General features: G+C 33.5%; 3 protein-coding genes and 1 long non-coding RNA gene across 13 annotated transcripts in view; 1 reads left to right on the top strand and 3 right to left on the bottom strand.

Annotated features, from left to right (window-relative positions):
* Positions 1 to 2593: 2593 nt before the first annotated feature.
* LOC121172712 (uncharacterized) lies at positions 2594 to 3408 on the bottom strand. Its single transcript, XM_041004850.1, has 2 exons — positions 3206 to 3408; positions 2594 to 3125 (listed from the first exon to the last, which is right to left on the bottom strand). The coding sequence occupies exons 1-2, from the start codon at positions 3230 to 3232 to the stop codon at positions 2850 to 2852; spliced, it is 303 nt and encodes a 100-aa protein (XP_040860784.1). The 5' UTR covers positions 3233 to 3408; the 3' UTR covers positions 2594 to 2849.
* On the bottom strand, positions 3338 to 4307 carry LOC102667072 (protein MAIN-LIKE 2-like). The gene is made up of 2 exons (XM_006588132.2): positions 3951 to 4307; positions 3338 to 3865 (listed from the first exon to the last, which is right to left on the bottom strand). The coding sequence occupies exons 1-2, from the start codon at positions 4305 to 4307 to the stop codon at positions 3338 to 3340; spliced, it is 885 nt and encodes a 294-aa protein (XP_006588195.2).
* A 3356-nt stretch (positions 4308 to 7663) lies between these two features.
* LOC100806583 (uncharacterized) overlaps positions 7664 to 24347 on the top strand; it is a 32592-nt gene continuing 15908 nt past the window's right edge. Inside the window, exons 1-8 of one of the 7 annotated variants that reach the window (XR_005886274.1) lie at positions 7665 to 8169; positions 8310 to 8433; positions 8725 to 9177; positions 9664 to 9741; positions 10832 to 10860; positions 12515 to 12565; positions 12648 to 12717; positions 12900 to 12940. This is a non-coding gene — a long non-coding RNA (uncharacterized lncRNA). Of the gene's footprint in view, positions 8170 to 8309; positions 9742 to 10831; positions 10861 to 12514; positions 12566 to 12647; positions 12718 to 12899; positions 12941 to 24347 lie in introns of all 7 variants that reach the window. The other 6 variants (XR_415989.3, XR_001382714.2, XR_001382718.2 and 3 more) reach the window with 6 other exon arrangements.
* On the bottom strand, positions 15636 to 17604 carry LOC102661297 (vacuolar cation/proton exchanger 1a-like). Of its 4 annotated transcripts, XM_041004849.1 has the most exons (5): positions 17047 to 17604; positions 16844 to 16897; positions 16613 to 16729; positions 16448 to 16533; positions 15636 to 15770 (listed from the first exon to the last, which is right to left on the bottom strand). In XM_041004849.1, exons 2-5 carry the CDS (start codon positions 16874 to 16876, stop codon positions 15746 to 15748), a joined length of 261 nt encoding a protein of 86 aa, XP_040860783.1. In that variant the 5' UTR covers positions 16877 to 16897; positions 17047 to 17604; the 3' UTR covers positions 15636 to 15745. The 4 variants fall into 4 exon arrangements, 3 of the variants coding, with proteins under 3 accessions (XP_040860783.1, XP_040860781.1, XP_040860782.1); XM_041004847.1 differs by lacking the exon at positions 17047 to 17604 and having other exon boundaries at positions 16844 to 16974; XR_005886273.1 differs by lacking the exons at positions 15636 to 15770; positions 16613 to 16729 and adding an exon at positions 16233 to 16367.

The raw sequence follows: 24347 nt of genomic DNA, 5'->3' as shown, positions 1-24347 counted from the left end.
ACAACATTCACTTTCAGTATGCATTGATAAATGACATGGATGTGAACCCATGTTATGTATAATGAGCGATGGGCATTGTTGGACCGATTGAGTTGTTATGTACCGTTGGTAGAATAGCAGATGCAATTTTAAACTTACTTGAACACCCCAGCATCCCTACACATGATGCGGTTCTGTATTACAACGAAAGGTGAAACATGCCACACCAAAACAACTTTGTGGGTTACGCATTCACTGAAATAAATCCGAAAAAATTTGATATTCCAAAAGGATGTAGCATAGATCAACTGAAGGATTTGATCAAGCAAGTAGCACCTAAAGGGAATCCTCCTCATGGGATTCACGAATCCCAAGTTGTAAGGCATTTGTTTTATCGACAACCTAGTCATTTGGAGTATTCTGAGAAAGTTTTAGAATTTGAAATTATTGAGCTGAAATGTGACCACGACGTGCTAAAGGTGCTCGTAGAGTCCAATTACTGAAAACAATTTGTGCCTATAGAAATTTTGGCTCTCTTTAGTAAAGTGGTTATGGAAAATGAGGACGATGTGGTTACGTCCTTGCGTGATTGAATGCTAGTTAAATGTTAGGTTGTTTTGTGCAAATTAAATTTGTGTCCATGATGTTCTAGTCGATGTAATATGTCTTAGTGTGTCAATTTGTTATGTTTGTGACCCGTTTGTAATGTGTAGTATGTATAAAAAAGGAATAAAAGTTTTATTATCAACTTTTATCAAAAAAATTTATAAGGAGTTAAAAAGAGAAAAAAAGGTGCAAACAGTACTTTTATCCACTGCATTACAAGCAATTGAAAAGGAATTACAGAACCAAAAGCAATTAAAATTTGTAACTTATTTTTTCCAATCAATTACATTAATTAAAATTTCTAACTTATTTTTTAAAAATTTGTAACTTATATTTTGAAATCTCTAACTTATTTTTTTTTAAAATTTCTAACTTATTTTTTTGAAATTTGTAACTTATTGTTGATTAAATTATATAATAATTTTGAGTAAAAACTAAAATTTGTAACTTATTTTTGTCCAATCAATTACATTTAATTAAAATTTCTAATTTATTTGTTTCAATCAATTAAAATTTGTAACTTATTTATTTCAATGACAAACTTATTTTTTTAAAATTTCTAACTTATTTTTTGAAATTTATAACTTATTTATTTAAAATTTGTAACTTATTTTTTTGACATTTCTAACTTATTGTTGTTTAAATTATATAATAATTTTTGGTAAAAATTAAAATTTGTAACTTATTTTGTCTAATCAATTACATTTCATTAAAATTTCTAACTTATTTGTTTCAATCAATTAAAATTTGTAACTTATTTGTTTCAATGACTAACTTATTTTTTTAAAATTTCTAACTTATTTTTTTAAATTTCTAACTTATATATTTAAAATTTGTAACTTATTTTTTTGAAATTTCTAACTTATTGTTGTTTAAATTATATAATAATTTTTAGTATAAATTAAAATTTGTAACTTATTTTTTCCAATCAATTACATTTAATTAAAATTTCTAACTTATTTGTTTCAATCAATTAAAATTTGTAACTCATTTGTTTCAATGACTAACTTATTTTTTTTAAAATTTCTAACTTATTTTTTTAAAATTTCTAACTAATTTTTTTAAAATTTCTAACTTATTGTTGTTTAAATTATATAATAATTTTTAGTAAAAATTAAAATTTGTAACTAATTTTGTCCAATCAATTACATTAAATTAAAATTTCTAACTTATTGGTTTCAATCAATTAAAATTTGTAACTTATTTGTTTCAATGACTAACTAATTTTTTTTAAAATTTCTAACTTATTTTTTAAAATTTCTAACTTATTTATTTAAAATTTGTAACTTATTTTTTTGAAATTTCTAATTTATTGTTGTTTAAATTATATAATAATTTTTAGTATAAATTAAAATTTCTAACTTATTTTGTCCAATCAACTACATTTAATTAAACTTTTTAACTTATCTGTTTTAATCAATTAAAATTTGTAACTTATTTTTTTAAATGACTAACTTATTTTTTTAAAATTTCTAACTTACTTTTTAAAATGTCTAACTTATTTTTTAAAATTTCTAACTTATATTTATCACATATATAAACAAATACTAAAATTAACAATTTAAGTAAAAAGATAATTTAAATACATAAAGAAATAGCTAGAGACATTATCTAAGTCAATGTGTTTTAACAAATACTAAAATCTAAATACATGAAGAAATACAATAAAAAAGATAAATCCTAATCTATGTGGGGTCTCTGTCGTGGCCTAAGACTGTCATCTGGGTCATCATCTCTAGCTATCCTTAGACAAAGATCCATGATATCATATAAGTCAGTCCCTGCAGTCACCATCCTGAGGTTGATGACGCGCTCCAAATGCTCAGCAATCCTTCCAATCTTGACACATGCTGTGCAATCAACCTGTCTCAGTGAAAATAACAAGTCAGTATGAATTTATAAAAAATAATTAAGTTAACAAAAACTACACAAATTATGCTTACCACATAACGCATAGGGGGATCTGACACGACTGGAACCTTGGCGACAGGTGGCTCGACGAAGTCATCATCATGAGTGGGAGGGGGAGGCGCAGGTCTCGGCTTAGCAGTGTCCTCCGTCGGCGTCACAAAAGGGTGCGAAATCTGAAAAAACCACTCCATGTAGTCTGGGGCCACTTGCTTAGGAACTACACAGAGCTCCCCTGTAGGCACCACATGATCTGAAAAGTGTACCCACTGGTCATCTATATCAGTACCTGTCAACGAATCACGAACCGGTGGCGGAGGAACGGCCTAAATGTACCCCATCTGCCAAACCACCCTCTATGGTCGAATATAGACGATGATCTGACCCCATCTGACTTGCCCCGTGCACGAGGAGATCAAGTCATAGCCCCGAACTCCCCGATGCTCAGCATACGGCATCCAACAGACGTCGGTCACTGTCAGGGCATCAATACGTGCTCTGTAAGGGGCTCCCTTAATCCCGGTCATCTGGGCCTTACCCGTAAGCCACCTACAGGAACGTGGGCTAGCCTTAACATATCCATCGTCAACAACACACCTATGGACCGATGGAAAGTGCTCATAAATCCAGCACTACAAACACAAAGTCAACATCAGCAAACAAACATGGATTGAATTTTACTTTAATTTAAATTACAAGCAGCGATACTCACCTGAAGTAGTGAAATGTAACCGGCCATCTGCCATGTAGGGGCCTGCGACGCCTCGTTAAGCTGATCGTACAAGTGGACCAAAGCGGCCGCTCCCCAAGAGAATGCCCCTGCCTGGCCCAGGTCCCTGAATGCCTACAGGTGCACAACATGGACATGGGTTGCACTCTTGTTAGCGAAAAGAGTGCAACCAACCAAATGAAGGAGGTACGTCCGAGCTGCAGCAGCCCACTGCCTGGCCCGGCACCTACTCTGGTACATGTCCTGAAGCCAGGACAACCGAACATGAGACCCGCCTGCCTGATGTGTCTCAACTGTAGCCTCGTCTGGGGTGACCTCAAGTAGCTCCATTATCAGGGCCACTGTGTCAGATGTAACCAGTGGCTCGAATGAATGCAGCGCGCCAGTAATCGGAATGTGCAGGAGTGACGAAACGTCGTCTAGAGTGATCGTCACCTCCCCTACTGGGAGGTGGAAGCTGCCCGTCTCCCTATGCCACCTCTCAACAAAGGAGGATATGAGTCCAGGATCAGTGGTGATTACAGAATACCTGATTAGTGGATCCAATCCAGTGGCCGCAATCATACCTTCAATCTCAGCAGCCGGTCTCCCAAATTTGTCTACTTTCCTACCATGGGAGACCAACTTGAGATCGGGTCGCTCCTAAATTGAATAACAGTTTATAAATTTGTGTATTTCAAAATAAAAGAAACTACTTTCTAATTACTGGAATAAAAAAAGTACGTACCTGTCCACTCCATATGTTGTGTGTCACATGATCAGCAAATCCTATCAAAACAGATGGATCGCGTGGCCCACCAGGGAACCCCTCATCATCAGCAGGTGCCCCCAAGCTCCCATCACTAGCCACTCGATCTGTCTCAACACCATCGGCGGCTCCTGTCCTCTCTGGGCTACCATCAGACACATGAGGCACATCCTTAGGCAACTGAGGAACATCCTCGGCTCTCTGGGTAACCCGTTGCCTACGTGCTGAGGCAGTGGGCCTACGACACCGAGGAACATCAGCCTCAGGCACATCCTGACTAAGGTCTCTGCCTCTACCTGTGCCAAACACATGACGTAGACCTCGTGTTCTAACCATGATTTGAAATCATGAAGAACATTTACTTTTATTCGTCAAATTAAACATTCAAATAATTTGTGTAACAAAGCTTTGGAATCCTAACTAATCCACATAATTGATCCAAATCCACAGATTATATATTTAGTTCAACATAATTTATCCAAATAATTGACAGACAAATGCATATATAACAAATGAGGTTGCGTACTTGTAGGGTTTGACTCGAGGCACTAATGAGGTTGCGTACTTGTAGATTTTCTCTAGTGAATCTAACAATGTAATTATTTAATGAATCATTAGGTTTTTGTCTAATCATCACAATACTCACATCTAATGACATATGACTTGCTTGTCTACCTATCGATGGACCCTAGTGAAAATGATTAAAACTCTCTCAATTTTCACTTCAAGTTCATCAATTTTCTCTTTGTTCAATTATTGTTTTAAGTCACTGTTAAAAGAATTTTTATGATGACTTCATATCTTATTGTTTTATATATCACTTTTGGCATGGGAAGATAACTCCAATTTCCTACCACGATACCCTCATCAGCACCAAAAATTGCACACATTGTAGAAGCAAAGCTTCATGGTGAATCAAAGGTGATTCAAAGGTGTTTTGATGATAACAATGATGATAACAAAAGATGATGACAAAGGTGATGACAAAAAGCTCAAAGATCAATCAAAGAACAACTCAAGTGAATCAAAGCTCAATCAAAGAACAACTCAAGTAAATCAAGAAGAATTCAAGATCTCAAGAATCAAGATCAAGATTCAAGAATCAAGAGAAGGCTCAATCAAGATAAGTATGAAAAGTTTTTCTCAAAAATTAAATAGCACATGATTTTTCTCAAAACATGTTTACCAAAGAGTTTTTACTCTTTGGTAATCGATTACCAGATTGTTGTAATCGATTACCAGTAGCAAAATTGTTTTGAAAAAGTTTTCAAATTGAATTTACAACGTTCCAATTGATTTCAAAAAGCTGTAATCGATTACAATATTTTGGTAATTGATTACCAGTGCCTTTGAACGTTGAAATTCAAATTCAAATGTGAATAGTCACATCCTTTCACATAAAAGCTTTGTGTAATCAATTACACTATTTTGATAATCGATTACCAGTGATTGTTTCTAAAAAAAATCAAAAGATGTAACTCTTCAAATGGTTTTTGACTTTTTCAAATTGGTTTTAAGTTTTTTTTCTAAAAGTTATAACTCTTCTAAATGGTTGTCTTGACCAGACATGAAGAGTTTATAAAAGCAAGGCTTTGTTTTGCATTTTCTAATAAGTTAATTTCATTCTTTTAATCTTTCTAACACTTATTCATACAATCCTTTACAAGCCTTGAATCTCTTTGAACTTCTTCTTCTTTGTACCAAAAGCTTTCTGAAGTTTTCTGGTTTTCTAAACCTTGAAAACTTGTGCTATTCATTTTTTCATTCTCTTCTCCCTTTGCCAAAAAGAATTCGCCAAGGACTAACTGTCTGAATTCTTTTTGTGTCTCTCTTCTCCCTTTTCCAAAAGAACAAAGGACTAACCGCCTGAATTCTTTTGTGTCTCCCTTCTCCCTTGTCAAAGAATTCAAAACGACACAGTCTAAGAATTCTTTTGATTCTTCCATTTCCCATATACAAAAGTGTTCAAAGGACTAACCGCCTGAGAATTATTTTGTATCCCCATTCACAAAGTATCAAAGGTTTAACAGCCTGAGATCTTTGTCATAACACATTGGAGGGTACATCCTTTGTGGTACAAGTTGAGGGTACATCTACTTGGGTTTGACTGAGAACAAGAGAGGGTACATCTCTTGTGGATCAGTTCTTGTAGAGGGTACATCCACTAGGTTCAAAGAGAACAAGGGAGGGTACATCCCTTGTGGATCTTTGCTTGTAAAAGGATTTTTACAAGGTTGAAAGAAATCTCAAGGACCGCAGGTCGCTTGGGGACTAGATGTAGGCACGGGTTGTTGCCGAACCAGTATAAAAACTCTTGTGTGTTTGTTTTCTTCTTCCCTACTCTTTTACTTTCCGCTGTGCATTTAATTTCCGCTTTTACTTTCTATTAAGATTCTCTTCTACTCCTCATTCTCTTAACAATTTAATAAAAGCCTTAGAAGAGTAATTTTTTAATTGGTAAAGGTTTAGGAATAATTAATTCAACCCCCCCTTCTTAATTATTCTGAGGCCACTCGATCCAACACACATGCATATCAATTTTGTCCAGTCCTCTAGGGCATCAATAAGATCTTCCACAAGTTGAAAATGCCCAAGTGAACATCCCTAGAAATGTAAGAAAGGTAAAATGATTTTGGATTTAAGAAATGTAAAATGATTTAAATTTAAATCCTGCACATCATTCTTCAATATGACCAAACTCACAAATGTGAATAATCATGTGTATATTTAACTTATGGAGACTTTGTGGGCAGAGATGTTCACATGTGAATAATCATCTATACAACATACCCCATATCCAACAACTTCAATATCTAATGCAAAGAAGCCAAAATCCCGTTCTTACATTGTACGTATCTATGAAATAAAGATAACAATAATATGCATTCCCTTTGTCTTCAAAATACAGATATCATAACAAAACTAGATAGCCCCATGATTAATGCCATCACAAAGTTTCAGGTTTCCATTACACCAAATTCATGTGAATTTCTATTTAATTTTAAAATACATTCTTCCAATGATTAGAGGTGAATTATGTAACAATCATCTTGTTTTCTCAGCCACTATGAATGAGACAATCATCTTTTTTAATTACCATTTCCAACACTATGAATGAAACAATCATCTTGTTTTCTTAGAAGTTTTATGGGCAGTGTAAGTCACAGCTTAGCTTCATTAATCATCCTACTCAAATCACACCAAATTGTAATTCAATTTAGACTTACAAATGCATATATAAATCACACCAAATATAATTTCAATTTAGACATAAAAATGCATATATAAATAACACAAACTAAATAATAATATGAACAAAAGCTTGGTTCTGGAATAATTTTTAAAAAAATGCAAAATTAAACAAAACAGGTACTCGCGGAAGAAGGTTCTTCCGCAGGAAGGGAAAGCACTCCCGTGGAAGAACCTTTCTTCCGCGGATGCCAGCGGAAGATGGAAGACATTACTCTTCCGCGGGATTCCGCGGAAGAACCATCTTCTGAGTGTTCTAACCTCATTTTTCTCCTTTAATCGCTTATGCTTCTTCCGCGGGTATCAAGGCCGTCACATTTCCTTCTCGCGGAAGATGGTTCTTCTACGGAATCTTGCAGAAGTGCCATGTCTTCCATCTTCCGCTGGCATCCGCGAAAGAAACGTTCTTCCGCCCGACCTCCAACGGCACATTCACACACGCGGAAGAAGGCTCGTCTTCTACCTCGCGCAACCAAGCCCAGCACAGACCAAACATGTCTTCTACCCTATGGCCATCATAAGCGATTAAAGGAGAAAAATGAGGTTAGAACACTAACCTATAGGGCGGAACACGAATGCAAGGCAGGTTCAAAGCTTCAATCGGCCGGCAATGGAGGACGACGCGCGCGTGGAGAGGAAGAAGAACTCGAACCTGGACGCAAGGAGCTTTGGTCGCGGAAGAAGAAGAACTCGAAGCTGGAAGAAGAAGAGCTTTTGGTCGCGGAAGAAGAGTTTGAACCGTTAGGGGGGAAGGCTTTTTTATTTAAAAAAATTTAATTTATTAATTTTATTATAAGGGGCAATTATGTAAGTTAACATCATTGCTGGGTGCACCTAGCAACACCCAAAACCCTCATTCTACCCTACTTCTTCTTTCCTTTGAGTCAGTGTGCCGCCTCCAACAAAACAGAGTTCACAAGACAAACCCTCGAACCGAACGTTTTTCAGGGTCAGACTCTCCTTCATTCACATAATCGCTTCTTATTTTCTCTTAGCTTTCAATTGGGATCTCAAATTATGTAGCTCCACGGAATTTATCTTGTTTTATTCTTTGCTTCTTCTTTTTTTTTAATTTTTTGTGGCAACAAGGTTGATAGAACACGATGGTTCAGTACAATCTTAAGAAGATTACCGTTGTGCCAAATGGGAAGGACGTGGTCGACATCATCCTCTCTCGCACCCAGCGTCAAACACCAACCGTTGTGCACAAATGGTTCAGTACAATATCTTAAAATTTATATTGACCTTATGTTTTTGCCATTGGTTAACCATTGGAGTCTTGATTCTTGACATGGCTATTATCCTTCTTCCCCCCTGTGCGATTTTAATCTGCTTATTTGGGCTTATGTTCTGAGTTATTGATCATGAATTAGTGTTTTTGATATTTTTTTTTTATTATGATGCAAATGAAGTAGGAATTAACACGGGTTTCCTGCCTACCTTTTGTACCAGATATTTTTTTTCTCTTATCTGGTGTTTATTTCTTTTACAATTTTTTTTGCAGTATTTTTACTATCAGAAAAAGATGAAATTGCCACTTCTTGGTTGCACCATGTCTAATCAGATGAATAGCACCATGAGGAGATCTTTGCTCAATCCACTAGAGCTTATGAAAAATAATTTTTTTTTATTTTAGTGGCAATGATTCTTCCAAAAATCCGCTTTCGAATGATTTTATCCGATTTAAACCCTTTTGGAAAATTATACCAAGAAAAGTAAACAGAGTTTGGGTACAACGGAAGATTTGGTTCTGCTGGATTAAAATCTTCATAGAATTGTGAACCAGGCTCTGGTGGCAACATCATCAATTAGTAGCTAGTATTTCTCCCTCTAAGGGAATTTATATTTTATGTATTGGAATAATTTGTTCTCGTTTTCTTCTGTTCCAGACAATCAGATTTAGTTCTGGACAGTGGAATTCACAATCTACCTTACCTACAAATCAATCCTTGATTTGGTACAAGATAATCTTTAGTAAAATATAGCATCTATTGAAATTCTTGAATTCTTTCATTATTATAACTGCATAAGGGAACATAATGTCTCTTTGCACTTATTTGGTTCCCTTTGTTGGTTTATGGAGTGTTCCATTTCCTGTTTACTCAACTGTGTATGCATTTGATATACTCACAATCACATACTACAAAGAAAATTAAGGGAATGCTATTATGGGAAAAATGATTTTGCTGTAAACTGATGGTAATACATGATGTATTAGACAAACTTTGTTGCTCCCTCGGGAAGTAATCCACTTGCAATTGACTTCACGGGGATGGGAAAATGACAAACTTTCTTGCAACTTTTGCCCTTTTTTTTCTTTTGAATTTTTTCTAACCATCGTGAATTATTATTTGTTTCATAAATCTCAGATAATTTGATTTCTTGCATACTTGATGCTTTTGCACTCTATGAAGGGATTATACTATTTTATCTTTTTCTTAAGCTTTGGTTGGTGCGTGATGGGATCAGTGACAAAGTGGGGAGAAGACTGAAAATAAACCAATAGATCACATAAAGAAAGGTTAGAAATATATACTATTTTATCTTTTTCTTCGGTGAAATTATAAAATCCTTTATTTTGTACTGTGTTTAACATTTTTTCAGAATTATATATTTCTCTCTTTTTATTTCACTTTGTTTGCTGAATAGGGAACTGAAAATAGGTAAGAGAAAAAATAGATAAAAAATAATTAAAATAAGCGAGTTTGGTTTAAAAAAATTAATAATAATATTTTTAAATAATATATATATACATATATGCACGGAATATAGCAAGTAGTGTCGCGAAAAAGTAATTGATTATGTATATAGACATAATTAATTATGTACCTTTCCCATCAACACCAACTTTTGTCTATTTTTATGCTCTTTTGTGAAGAAATTATATAAAAGACGTGACCCTCTCTTTTTTATTTAGTTGTCCATTTACCTCTCTTTTTTTAAAAATATCTTTTTATTTTGCTATTTTTTTCTTTTCTCTTTTCTTTTGCATAAGAAAACACAGGATGGATGCCAAATAAATTTTATAGTATCTAAAAACCATTTTTGTTTGTATAAACTATTACTGCACAAGAAATTCTAACAAAAAGAATTACTATACAAGAAATATTTAATTGTCAAATATTACTTCCTTGAATTTAAATGTCACAAATGAGTGGGATGAAAGGTTCGGAGGAAAAAAAACATTTTATTGATAAATTGTTTCATGTTCTGAATAAATAATATATATGTATTTATGCATAACGATATTTTACATTATTTAATTATAATTTCTTATATATGATAAATTTAATTTTGTGAATTTTTATAATAAATATCTATAAAGATAACTTTTCATGAGTTAATGGTGTAAAAACTTTTAAACTCACATAACATACTTGTTAAACTTTTATTTTATTGACAATATGAAAATTTATACTAGAAATTAATTTACTTTCACTGATTTAAAATGTTAAAATTATTTATTATAAATATTTTGTTATAATATATTTGTAATCATTGATGAAAACTTAGAAACACAAAACATCACTCATGTTACCTTTTGAAATGAAGAGCAGATGGAGTAACAATTCATATCAATGATTTTCTCAAGTTTTGATTATTTGTTGTAGGATGTTAAGTGTCAGGGCTGCTTCAACATGTAAGTAGAACCTTTGTTTTATTGTTTATATATATATAAATATATAATTGATTGTAATTATAATGATGTTTAAATAAGTGATGTGAATTTGGTTGTGTAATTGATGGTTATTTTTACAATAACATGTTTTGTATGCTTCGATGACGTGTTAGTGTCAATAATGTACATATGCATTGTGATACCAGCAATATACATTCCATAAAATAGGCCATCATTCTACGTGCTTTGTGGTTCTGTTTACTATCTTTGATGCCATCATCTTATGTAACAGCAAATATAATTGGGAATTGTTTGTTTGGTGTGTTAGGTTGCCTTTCTTCTCCCAAGAAATTGTCTGCTTGTTGTGTAGATCCTCTGCCTATTGATTATGTTCAATGTACAAGTTAATGCTGAATACTAGTTTTCTTTGTTTCAGTAGCAGTTTATTTTATTGGTCTCCCTGGAACTGGTAAAACAATGCTTGCAAAGGCAATTGCGTTAAATTTGTCTCTAAGTGTATATTGATTTCACCTTTATTAGTTTGTTGTGCATATCAACTCATTTTCTTGTCTCTTTTTGCTTCAGTGGTTTGGTGAGGGTGAGAAACTAAGGCGGTTGCATAAATAACTGTCGTAGAATGACAACATCAATAACATTATTCTAAGACGGTTATTTTAATAATCGTCTTAGTTTCTAAGACATACTACGACAGTTTTTTTAGAACCGTCTTAGAAATTGCACGTTGACTATGCCATATTAAGATGGGCGGATTGAAAACCGTCTTAGTATCTACTAGATTCTAAGACGGTTACTCAGTAACCGTCGTAGAAAGTAATAAATACTAAGACGATTCACTCCGTAAACCTACCTTTGTATATATTAGATTCTAAGACGGTTATTCAATAATCGTTTTAAAAAACTTTACTTTCTACGATAGTTTAAAAACCATCGTTGTAAGTGCATTGCCATATTACGACACCGTCTTTAAAGACGGTTCAAAACCATCATGAAAGGTCTTAAATAACCGATTTGAAAGACCATTTTTGTAGTAGTGAGTTTGTACCAACTGTTTGAGCTTCATTAAAACAATTTGAAAACACTGAAATCCAAAGCCATCTCTGCTTGCTATGGTTTTATGGATCAGTACAATAAATTAACTTTTTAGTTCTATGCGTGGGTTGATAATTAGAAAATGCTAGGATGATGTTAAGGGAGTTGCTACTCAACCTATTTTAGAATTTAGAGGCAAAATCTTGACCTTTGTTTTCTATATCTGTGCTTCCTTTATGCTTAATTTGGATTATGGAGAATTCCTTACAATTGCTATGATTTTCCCAGGAAGTTGTCAAAACCAATTATTATCTCATCTTGTTTTGATTTTTATTTGATTAAAAGAAGATTGGAATAATTTCTCATGTTTAGTCCATTTACATTTGTAGTATGCACAACATTGGCATTTTATATGAATCAATTAATTTTCTTTACCTTGCTCTTACATGTTTGGAGGACTAACATATATATTATTTTCTGAACTTGAGATACTGATGCTCACAACATACTCATAAACTATACATGATTCAAAATCCAAGATTTTTATTTATTGGCTTAAATAATTTACAAAATTTTGTATTTGTGAATGCATTGAAGTACCAAATTGGAAACTATTAAATTTCAGGCAGAAGAAGCATCATCCAGGCAAATTGCATTTGGGTTAACATAGAATGAGGTGGTAATGCTGAACTTGAATCTATTGTATGCATTGATGTATGCAAATATATTAATGTTAGCCAACAAATTTGTCTCTACAGGTAAAAGAATGACAAGATGCATGGGAAGAAAGGGATAAGGATTTTGAGAAGCAAGGAATTAATAAGCAAGGTACCTGTGTATCACTTTCTTTGGGACTGTTTTTTTTTTATCAACTTCAGTTTTCTAGAAAGCACACAAAGTTCATGATTTACATGGCAATATGGTTAATTATTTTGGTTATAACTTATAAGAAACAAAATTATGCTTTTGAAATTAATGCCTATGCTTGTGTGAATTCTTCAAATCCACAGATTCATTTTGGAGCAAGCTAAAGTCGAAGGCTGCTAGAAAGGTATTATGAAATTTACCTGTTATTAAATGCATACTAATTTTGTTTTAGAATTAGCGTGATAGTTATGATTTGTTTCATAACTCATTATGAAACATGTTAATTAGTTAGTTAGCCAGCTACCATTAGATATGATTTCATAACTGTGGGGTAGCTGCTTATAAACCAAGTAGGGCTAGGTATTTTAGATAGACTAGAACAATAATAACAGAAGTGCATTTTACATTTATAAGTCTCTTATATCATTGTTTATCTCATCTCTCTATCCTCTCTGTTGTATTCTCTTCTTCTCTCTTTCCTAGTTTCTTTTTCTTTCCCATCTAAATTCTTTTATTATTTTTCAACTATTAGTCAGCTTCTTACTTTATGATTCAAACATAGTTTGGGAGCCCAACTAAAAGATTATTGTATTTAGATAATGGGAAAGAATGTGAGTCAAATTCTTTCTAAATTCCTCAAAGACAATGTTGTTGTTCATGAGTTAACTTGTGTGTTCACCCATCCCTTAACAAACAGGGTTGCAGAAAGCAAAAATTACCATCCCCTTAAAGTTCCCAGAAATCTAATCTTCCAAATGTTCATTCCTAAGTCTACTAGGGTTGAGTAGTATTAACTATTTTACTCTTAACCATAATCTAGGAAAATTAGAGAAGGAAAAACATATCACTTCCAAATTTCACACGTGAACCAAATGGAACACTAAATGAATTATTTTCAAATATTGTTATTAGATGAGAAAGTCTTCAAAGTAATAATTTCTGGTGTATGCCATAGTTTTTAGCTGGAACATGATAGAAAATTTCCACTACAAGAAAAATGACATGCCTATGGACAAAAATCATTACTAGATGTTAAAAATGCATATGTAAATGTAATAAAGAGTTTGTCCTACAAACATTCTAGCCGTCAACTTTGAGGGGGTGTACAGTGACAAATTATAGCCGGTCAGTGGGGGGGGGGGGGAGGGTTACCTATAAATTTTACAATTATATTTGATTGTCATTATATATTATTTCTAAATTTTACAATGTGCATAAGTAAAAGTCATCAACTTATATCTACAACCTCTAACTATAGGTAAAAACATAAACTTGTACCTACAACCTCCAACTATAAAAGTCATTAACTTATGCCTAACATTGAAAGACTATAGATACAAATCATTGACTTGTACTTATAGGCTTTAATCATAGGTAAAAATCACATAATAAAAAACTCACATTGCTCGTTATCTATTGAGATGCTTTATATTTTGAAATTATTATTAATATTATTATTCAATTATCTAGATAAAATGTATATCAATTGTATCTAAGTTAATTGTCTAAGCTTTTTATAAGTTCAAGAAACTAATTTATGCAATAAAGTAGTTGCCTTAAAAAAAGGTTCTTGTAGTTTTGAAACATTGGAGTAAACATTGAAAATGGGAAAACATGGACTAATTAAACTCCTCTCTCCTTAAGGGATGAAGGGGACAAAGGTCCATTTCCTAGGGAAATCACATAATCACAACAATAAACAAGAGTATTAATGTATCCCAAACTACCTAACAAAGATGAGATGATATCTAGCATCTACAATAACCAACAACATAACCACATCCAAGTAAAATCACATAATCACAAAAATAAACAAAAGTATTTATGTCCCATAACACCTAACCAAGCTATCATATCTTGCATTCACAATAACCAACACAATAGTCACATTCAAGTAATCACCGATCTGCACATTCATGAACTAAGTCAACAACAAATTTTTAAAATGATCAAGCATATATGCAAGAAGAAAATGTCTTACCTCAAAACCATTACTTGGTTATCTTCATTGTTGCAAGCCATTACAATGACATAAAGGAATACATATTAACATATACAAATGAATATTTTATGCAAATAGATAGTATGGATACACTATAAGCTATACCATATGCTAACAAAAATGATATTGCCAAAATATTAATTATTAAATTTCAACTCACCTCTAGTTGGGATCGTTTATAGTTTGATGATTTTTACTAGTAGAACCATTTGTAGGTATCTAAATTAAAAGAATGTTTTTTCTTTGTAAAGTATCATATCATAGTTAAATCTTTGAATAAGTTGAATTATAAATTCATACCTCTTCATCTATAGCTTCTAAGGCTTGATTAATTTGTGGATCTTTTGCAAATCGCACTTTAAGGGCAACAACAAGGTTTCCAAGCAAATTCCCTAATTTTTGAATTCTATTGTCTGCATAAAAGCTTTGAAATGAACTTGCTTGATGTGGAAGCTTGCCAAGACAATGCACACATCCTTTTTTTTAGGTCCTTTGACTTTTGAATATATATCATTTTTCCATTTAGTAGAATCTTGGGAACTTTGTAAATTTTTTGAACTCTTTACTTCAACTATTTTCTTTTTTAGTTCATCCTACATAAATACACCTTATAAATTGTTATCATGCATCAATATCCTCAATACTTCAATGTCATTGAACAAAACTCATCTCCTGATTAGTTTCTCCTCCTCACACCATAATCCTCCATTAGAAAATAGAACAAAACAAAACATAAAACAAAGAGAAAGTATTGAAATAAAAATTAAAATTCTTATAATTATAGTAGTAGCCTTTTCAATAGCAATGTTACAATTGAAACATAAAACTCAGTCAAGAACAATGGACTAAAACTAGTAAAATGAGGAACAAGTAATAGGTATATACCATATGCAACACATAGCAAGCTATTACTAAGCATGCAATAATACTGGTATTCAATCATACAGAACAGTGAACTAGAAATTACCTTCAAATTGCTTAGCATCTTCACAGTAGCAGGATTAAAATATAGCTACATGAAACGTGAAATCAACATGTAAATTCCCTTAGGTCCAACAATTTTTTAAAATGTGTAAAATGTGACCGAACAATCATAGTTAATTTACATGAATTTTCATAACCTGATTCAATTCTCTTTTAAACTAATGAAAATGATTCTATACTCTCAATGAAATATCAAACACATGATACAAAGAGGGAAGACCTCTGAATTATATTAGATCTGATTAGAAGATAGATGTTTATCATAATACAAAGCAACAACGTATAAAGGGTAAGAAGGGAAGACAGAAAATTCATACAGAGAAAAAGAGCATCGGTGCCATTTCAAACCCAAAACGTCATTGTTAAGCTTTATTACGAAGAAAGAATTATATAAACCATTGAATTCTCTATTTTTTTTTGTAGTTTATGATGTTCTTCAAAGCCTCAGTCAAAGGCACATAAATTCCACCATGAATAAAAATATCCATCTCTGCAATTGATCCTTGAGACGAGGTTCAGTTATCCATGGCTGACATTGTTTATATTAGTAGGGGAAACAATCATTTAAGTGGTGATGGCTTCAAAGGATGGTTTAGCTCCAAAACTGTCCTTAGGAGATTGCCCTCTAACATATTAAAACCATGTAAATTCAATAATCACTTTATTTGAAAGTCTTAAATGTTGATTCAATATATGCATACTTACCAATTAGAGGATTTGAGAACAAAAAAACATGCTCCAATGACAATGTAACAGAGAGTAACTCCTTTCATGTAGCGTGAAGTTCCATCCTATAAGGAAAGACAACAAACTACACGGTTAAAAGAAAAAAAAATAGAAGATGGCTTATATAGAAGGCATTGTGCATACCTGTAAAGTGAACATTGTAATTATAATTGTAAAAGATAGACATCTAGTTTCAAGAAGATTGAAGTCCGAATCCATTCTTATACCCATTATCCATGCAACAAATACACTTAATGGAACCTAAAATTCATTAGTCATTAGATCATTAAAATTTGTTGGTAACTAACATTATAGAATTTATTCGAAGCATGATCATATTAGTATATAATAGTAATACTAATAATTCAACCTTACCACAAACATAGAAATTTGAGTTGCAGATCCCATAGTAACACCCAACGATATGTCCTGCATGATAAAATCAACCACATAGCGCCATTAATTCATTAATTTAAAAGCCAATAAATAAACTTTTAAAATTTAAAATAATGTAACTACTAAAAATCATAACTATTGTTATTTTATTTTTAAAATAAAAAATCACTAAAAAATACGACCTTATTCCTATCTTCTTCCTCCCATCCTGCCCCACCATCTAGAAACTTTCACTGGAAACTGGGGATTTTTCCCCTACAATGGCAAGTCCTTCCTCACCGAAATAGCCTTTCACGATGGTTCGCACCACCACCAGCATCGACGATGCATGTGTTGTCGCATCACGATGGCATATGCATTCTTGCAGCCCCGATGACTCAAACAAGAATGATCACCAACCATCGTTGTTCAAGTTACAAATCCAGAATCGACACACAATCTCTCACCAATTTCAGATCCGAAAAATAGCGTAGATCCAAAAAAATAAACTCAGATTTGTGAAGGATTTCAACATTCTCAAAGCAACGCTAATTCGTTGCCACCAGTATCAACACACAAGGTAATGCTTTTGAAGTCAAAAACGCGTCGAAGTAGGTGGTGATGGGAGTGAATAATGTTGTTGAAGCTGTCATGATCAAAGGCACCAGCTTTGAATGTATCCGCTCACACCGAAAAAGGCTTCCACCCTTTCTTTTGATGATAAAATATGTATTTCGTACATGTCGTCATTTTACCAGATCTTGAAACACACAAAAAAAGTATCAATACCATTAATCAATCAAGCCTCGGTCGAATGGCGGCGCCGTGTCTCCAGCGGAAACCCCGCTCTCACAATCGGAAATTATGGAATCGTCCTTGGCGACAAGGAGTTTCTCCAATGGATCGTGAATTGGTCGGTCCATCAACACTGCAATATATTGACATAATTCATTTTCTCGTTGTTGTGATATTTTTGGAAATAATTATTTTAATATGTTAAAACAATTATTTTAATATGAGAAAAAGAGTGAGAATAACTTATGGGATTTTATCTACACTATGTATTTGTAGGTAGAAACTTTTTAAAATTTATCTACACCAATGGATTGTAGGTGCAAGTTTTATAGGATTTTATCAACACCAAGTAATCGTAGGTATATGTTTTTTTGAAATTTTACCAACACTGAACATTTGTAAGTAGAAGTTATTCTGAGTTTTACCTACATCAAAAAATAGTAGGTACAAATCTTTGAATTTTACCTGTGACAAACAATTGTAGGTATAAGTATTTTTTGACTTTTATCTACAATAATTTATTTTTGTGGGCAAAAGCCTTCGTAGACATATGTCATTTTCTTGTAGTGTTCTCAAAGCATATTGTTTGCATCATGGATACCTATTAATATGAAAAGCATAACTAGTTAAAATGTGTTTTCACAATAGAAGAGAAATACCTACCAATAAATTAGATGGAGGAACTCATGAGTCACTTAATATGATTAGTAGAGTGAGCTTTAAACTGATGGTTTATGAACTGAAATCAAATGACATGATATCTTCGATTGCAATTTAAATCCCAAAAACATATAAAAAAGAAGATAAAGAAGGGAGCAAATCCACATTGACTACTATGAATTGTTTGTAAGAACTACTATGTGAAAGATTTATTCTAAACAGACTAAACATAAGATTATAGTCCTAAAAGAGCAACAAGTTTTTTCTAACCTCTAATAACTGCTATATGTAGCTATATTTTGGGATTAAATTATTTATGATTTGTTAATTTTTCTCTCCTAATTCTTCCTTTTTATGTGAATAATTGGAATTTTAACACCATTTAAGTTTTTGTGGTGAAAGTGTTAAAAGCTTGAGAATTTATAGTGCATGGTGACTAATTGGCATAGAAAAACAATGTAAAGCTCGAAGAAACAAGATTAAAGATATGAAGCTGCTCGCTGAACGTGATGCAATCGCGCTTAGCGTGAGTGACGCGCTAAGCATGAGATTACCGCCATTCTCGCTAAGCGCAGCAATCGCGCTTAGCGTGAAGGTTGTGCGAAAACCAAGATAAACTGCACCTATAAAAGAAGGAGAGGGAAGAAGAAAAAGACACATAGAAATTTCAAGAAAATACAATTCCTTACAGAAGACAAAGGCCAGAAGCAGGATAAGCAATCATTAGGAGCCATTCCTACCCTCAATTACCCCCTTTTCTAAATATTATCCTCTAGCAATTATAAATCCTCCTATGACAATGATGTAGCTCCATTGGAGCTTGTAGGCCTTGGATCTTCTTCATCAATGAAGTCCTTTGCTTCTTGAATTTTAATGGCAACGGAATGGAGAAGAAGAAGAGTTGAGAGGAGATGCCACTTCAAGAAGAATATGAGTCAAGAAGAAGCTCCCCATCATATGAAGCCATGGATAAGAGCTTAAAGGTAGGAGAAGATGAGTGGAGGGAGAAGGAGAGAATGAGCACGAAATTTTGTGCCTCAAAAGAGGTCTGAACTTTGAAGTGTAATTCTCAAATGATCAAATTTAAAAAATGCACACACATGACCTCTATTTATAAGTGTCATACAAAATTGGAGGAAAATTTGAATTTCTATTCAAATTTCACTTGAATTTGAAATTGAATTTGTGGAGCCAAATTTTGGAGGCCAAATTTCACTAATTATGATTAGTGAATTTTAGCTATGGTTCAGCCCACTAATCCAAGATCAAGTCCAAGATTCTCCACTAAGTGTGCTTAGGTGTCATGAGGGATGTAAAGCATGAAGGACATGCACAAAGTGTGACTATATGATGTCGCAATGGGGTGTAGCAAGAAAATACCCACCTCCCCTTCTAAAATTTAATTAGATTGGTCTTTTCCTAATTCAATTAAATTTATTTCCAACCACACACACCAAATATTCACTTAATGCATGTGAAATTACAAAACTACCCCTAATACAAAAACTAGTTTAGGTGCCCTAAAATACAAAGGCTGAAAAATCCTATATTTCTAGGGTACCTTAACAATATTATGGAGCCCTAAATACATGGCCCAAAAATAATGAAACCTTAATCTAATATGTACAAAGATAAGTAGGCTCATACTTAGCCCATGAGCGCGAAATCTACCGTAAGGCTCATGAGAACCCTATGGCCTTCTCTTGCATTTCTGGCACAATCTTCTTGGTGTCTTCTATCCAATGTCTTTGGGGGGTAGGATTGCATCATTCCCTCCCCCTTGAAATGGATTTGACCTCAAATCCCGAGGTTCTTGAAACTCTGGGCTTTTTTCATCAACACCTGTAAAAAAAACAAAAATATATGTATTAGTGGTGTTTGGTATGTTGAAGTAAGGTAAGGTCTGAAAACCCATTTCCTAGGCATCTTCCCATGAAGGAACAATGTTCCTCACCAATTAAGTGAGTGGTGTTACAAGTATAGAAAAATATGGGACAAACCTTTTGTAAAAGTTTGTTAAGTCATGGAAGCCCCAAATTTTTCTTATACTTGGTGGAGTGGGCCACTCAGGAATGACCTTTATTCTCTTAGGGTTCATGGGAATCCCTTGATCACTATTTAAAAATTAAGAAAAGTAATGAAATAAAACATACCTTTTTTGTATTTTCATGTTGATTATTCCTACCAAAAAGTATGACAAACCTAAGGAGTCCCTTATGAGTACCTAAGTTTGTATTGAAACTAAAAATAAGAACAAACCTACCTAATGAGTCTCTATGTACACAAATTATGAAGATGTTGGGTGCATGAATGATTTTACAAAAGAGGGTTGCACCACTCAAAACATTCATCATATCACCTATTTTAGGGATTTGGTGCCTAATAATACCTATTTTGGGCACCAACAAAGCACAAGGATTTAAGCTCTTGCGAACCAAACCCTTATCCAACACCTCCTTTACTTGAGGAATAAACTCAAGCCTAAGAGGTGTGGCAATGCTAACAAGTGTCTTTTTACAAAGGAGAAAATGTAAAGGTTGTCTAAGAGGGGAAATTTTTTTAATATTTGTCTTTATTTCAAAATGTCTTTCCATCTTAGCTAACCTCTTGGTGGAGACACTTACCTCCTTACACTCCTCCTTAACCATTAAAGGTTGTCCTACTTCTTGGGGGTAGATCTCTTCACTCGATTCTTCCCCTTTTGCTTCTGCACTTTCACTAGAGGAAGGTGAAGTAGTAGCCTCATCTTGGCAACTATAAATGTCTTGGCCCCTCATAATCAACATTTTCTTGGTGGGGCATTGAGAAGTAATGTGTCCTTTTCCAAGACATTTAAAGCATTTCATGGAGTTAGTCTTCTCTTGCATACAAGCCTTAAGGGGTTGCTTTTCTATTGTCTTCCCCTTATCATCTTTGGGCTTAGAAGGTGTCACCCCTAAGATGCCTTGACCTTGGTCTTTCTTTGGATAAGAGTGAGAGTCATAAGATTTTGAAGTAGACTTCCTTTTAAGTTGTTGTTCTACCCTTATTTCCCAATCTAAGTTAGTCTCTTCATTGTCCTTCCCATGGAAGTATGGGAGGTCAATGTTAGCCTCTTGAGGTTTTCTTTCCTTTTCTCTCCTATGGGAGTTATTCAATTAGGCTCTACATTGTCCTTCCTCTAAGATGTGACCTATGCCTTCCTTCATAATAGTCATGAAGTTATTCAATTAGGCTCTTGCAAGAGTTATGACTACTATAGGAGACAAGTTTTTCTTTTCTTAACTCTTTTAGTATTTTCCTTCTTTCTTCTTCCCTTATTTGTTCCCTCTTATCTTGATTTAATTTTACCCTGTCTTTTACTTTTTATTTTCTTTATAGTTTTTCTTTCCATAACTTGAGGGAACTCAACTCATCTAAGATTCTAGATAGAGGGTCCTTATGACTAGTACCCTCGCCATTAATGTAGAAGCAAAGCTTCATGGTGAATCAAAGATGATTCAAAGGTGTTTTGATGATAACAATGATGATAACAAAAGATGATGACAAAGGTGATGACAAAAAGCTCAAAGATCAATCAAAGAACAACTCAAGTGAATAAAAGATTAATCAAAGAACAACTCAAGTGAATCAAGAACAATTCAAGAGTTCAAGATAAGAATCAAGAAGAATTCAAGACTCAAGAAGAAAGTTTAGAGTCAAGAATCAAGATTCAAGGTTCAAGATCTCAAGAATCAAGATCAAGATTCAAGACTCAAGATTCAAGAATCAAGAGAAGGCTTAATCAAGATAAGTATGAAAAGTTTTTATCAAAAATTCAGTAGCACATGATTTTTCTCAAAACATGTTTACCAAAGAGTTTTTACTCTCTGATAATCGATTACCAGATTGTTGTAATCGATTACCAGTAGCAAAATTGTTTTGAAAAAGTTTTCAAATTGAATTTACAACGTTCCAATTAATTTCAAAAAGCTGTAATCGATTACAATGTTTTGGTAATCGATTACCAGTGCCTTTGAACGTTGAAATTCAAATTCTAATGTGAAGAGTCACATCCTTTCACATAAAAGATATGTGTAATTGATTACACTTATTTGGTAATCGATTACCAGTGATTGTTTCTGAATAAATCAAAAGATGTAACTCTTCAAAAAGGTTTTGACTTTTTTAAATTGGTTTTAAGTTTTTCTAAAAGTTATAACTCTTCTAAATGGTCTTCTTGACCAGACACGAAGAGTCTATAAAAGCAAGGCTTTGATTTTCTTTTCAATATACTTATTAATTCATTCTATCAACCAATCTTTTCCAATTCATTCTTTCAATCAATCTCTTACAATCCTTTACAAGCCTTGAATCTCTTTGAACTTCTTCTTCTTCTTTGTACCAAAAGCTTTATGAAGTTTTCTGGTTTTCCAAACTTTGAAAACTTGTGTTATTCATCTTTTCATTCTCTTCTCCCTTTGCCAAAAAGAATTCGCCAAGGACTAACCGCCTGAGTTCTTTTTGTGTCTCTCTTCTTCCTTTTCCAAAAGAACAAAGGACTAACCGCCTGAATTCTTTTGTGTCTCCCTTCTCCCTTGTCAAAGAATTGAAAACGACACAGTCTGAGAATTCTTTTGATTCTTCCCATTCTCTTATACAAAAGTGTTCAAAGGACTAATCGCCTGAGAATTCTTTTGTATCCCCATTCACAAAGTATCAAAGGTTTAACAGCCAGAGATCTTTGTCTTAACACATTGGAGGGTACATCCTTTGAGGTACAAGTAGAGGGTACATCTACTTGGGTTTGACTGAGAACAAGAGAGGGTACATCTCTTGTGGATCAGTTCTAGTGGAGGGTACATCCACTAGGTTTAAAGAGAACAAGAGAGGGTACATCCCTTGTGGATCTTTGCTTGTAAAAGGATTTTTACAAGGTTGAAAGAAATCTGAAGGACCGCAGGTCGCTTGGGGACTGGATGTAGCCACGGGTTGTTGCCGAACGAGTATAAAAACTCTTGTGTGTTTGTTTCCTTCTTCCCTACTCTTTTACTTTCCCCTGTGCATTTAATTTCCGCTTTTACTTTCTGTTAAGTTTCTCTTCTACTCCTCATTCTCTTAACAATTTAGTAAAAGCCTTAGAAGAGTAATTTTTAATTAGTAAAGGTTTAGGAATAATTAATTCAATCCCCCTTCTTAATTATTCCGAGGCCACTCGATCCAACAATTAACACTAGATGAATGATGACTCATGTTTGTTCCTAAGTTGTGGTTTTTTCTTGTTGGTGGTTTGTAAAAAAGGTAAAAGCTAAGGTTCCAAAAGAACTCAAGATAAGCGTGATAAGAAAGAAGAAAGTATTATGCAATAACAAGATAAACTAGGTGTGGCTAATAAAGAAAATAAACTATGAAAGTAAGCAAGAAATTAAAGTGAAAGAAATGTAAACTAGGCGGATCCTAAGAGTGTTTGAATGACCTCATTTAAGGTTCCCATCAAAACACTCACTATCCTAAGGAAAAATTGCCTAAAATTATTATATACAAATGGAAGTAGGGTGACCTGTTGGAGGCTGCCAACTTACTTCCAATGAAAGACCTTTTTGTTACAAAATTTGAAAGCAATGAAGGTAAGTAAATTATCAATTAAAAAAATTACAAAAAGGTCCTCAATTTTGGTGGTTGTTCTCTCTTTGGTGATTCACTCAATTTGGAGTGCTTCTTAGTCCAATAGCTCTTAAGGTGGTTGGTCCCTTGCTTCTTGACTCAAATTCTTCAAGGGATGACACCAATCCTCCTTTCCAATTCCCTATATGGCAACTCACAAACAAGGAAACAAAGAGACAAGCAATAACCGAAGACCAAAAAAATGAAAACAAATCTAAACCAATAGAGTTTTAAAAGGACAAATTTTCAAGGATTATTCAACAATTAAAGCAATGAAAAGCACACAAAAGCAAGACATGACTCAAAGAGAAACCTAGAATGGCTCTAGAGTATAGTAGAAAAACTAAAAAAAAAAGACTTAAGAAACCTCTAGTTTTGGCACTTGTTTTCACAATAATTTTAAATTGAAATTTCAGAACTAAGATTG

The sequence above is a fragment of the Glycine max genome, chromosome 9, assembly GCF_000004515.6.
Source record: "Glycine max cultivar Williams 82 chromosome 9, Glycine_max_v4.0, whole genome shotgun sequence".
Lineage (NCBI taxonomy): Eukaryota > Viridiplantae > Streptophyta > Magnoliopsida > Fabales > Fabaceae > Glycine > Glycine max.
Note: the sequence above shows the minus strand (reverse complement) of the source record. Positions and strands in the feature narration are given on the sequence as shown.

Excerpts from the sequence above, each read along its gene's own strand:
- LOC121172712 (XM_041004850.1), bottom strand. The coding sequence starts at position 3,232 with ATGGCCGGTTACATTTCACTACTTCAG. Across the intron at positions 3,126-3,205 it reads GTTACATTTCACTACTTCAG|TGCTGGATTTATGAGCACTT; the intron begins GTGAGTATCGCT and ends TTGTGTTTGTAG.
- LOC102667072 (XM_006588132.2), bottom strand. The coding sequence starts at position 4,307 with ATGGTTAGAACACGAGGTCTACGTCATGTGTTTGGCACAGGTAGAGGC. Across the intron at positions 3,866-3,950 it reads ACAACATATGGAGTGGACAG|GAGCGACCCGATCTCAAGTT; the intron begins GTACGTACTTTT and ends TATTCAATTTAG.
- LOC102661297 (XM_041004847.1), bottom strand. The coding sequence starts at position 16,903 with ATGCAGGACATATCGTTGGGTGTTACTATGGGATCTGCAACTCAAATT. Across the intron at positions 16,534-16,612 it reads TTACAATGTTCACTTTACAG|GATGGAACTTCACGCTACAT; the intron begins GTATGCACAATG and ends CTTTCCTTATAG. Across the intron at positions 15,771-16,447 it reads GTTCTCAAATCCTCTAATTG|CTATATTTTAATCCTGCTAC; the intron begins GTAAGTATGCAT and ends CGTTTCATGTAG.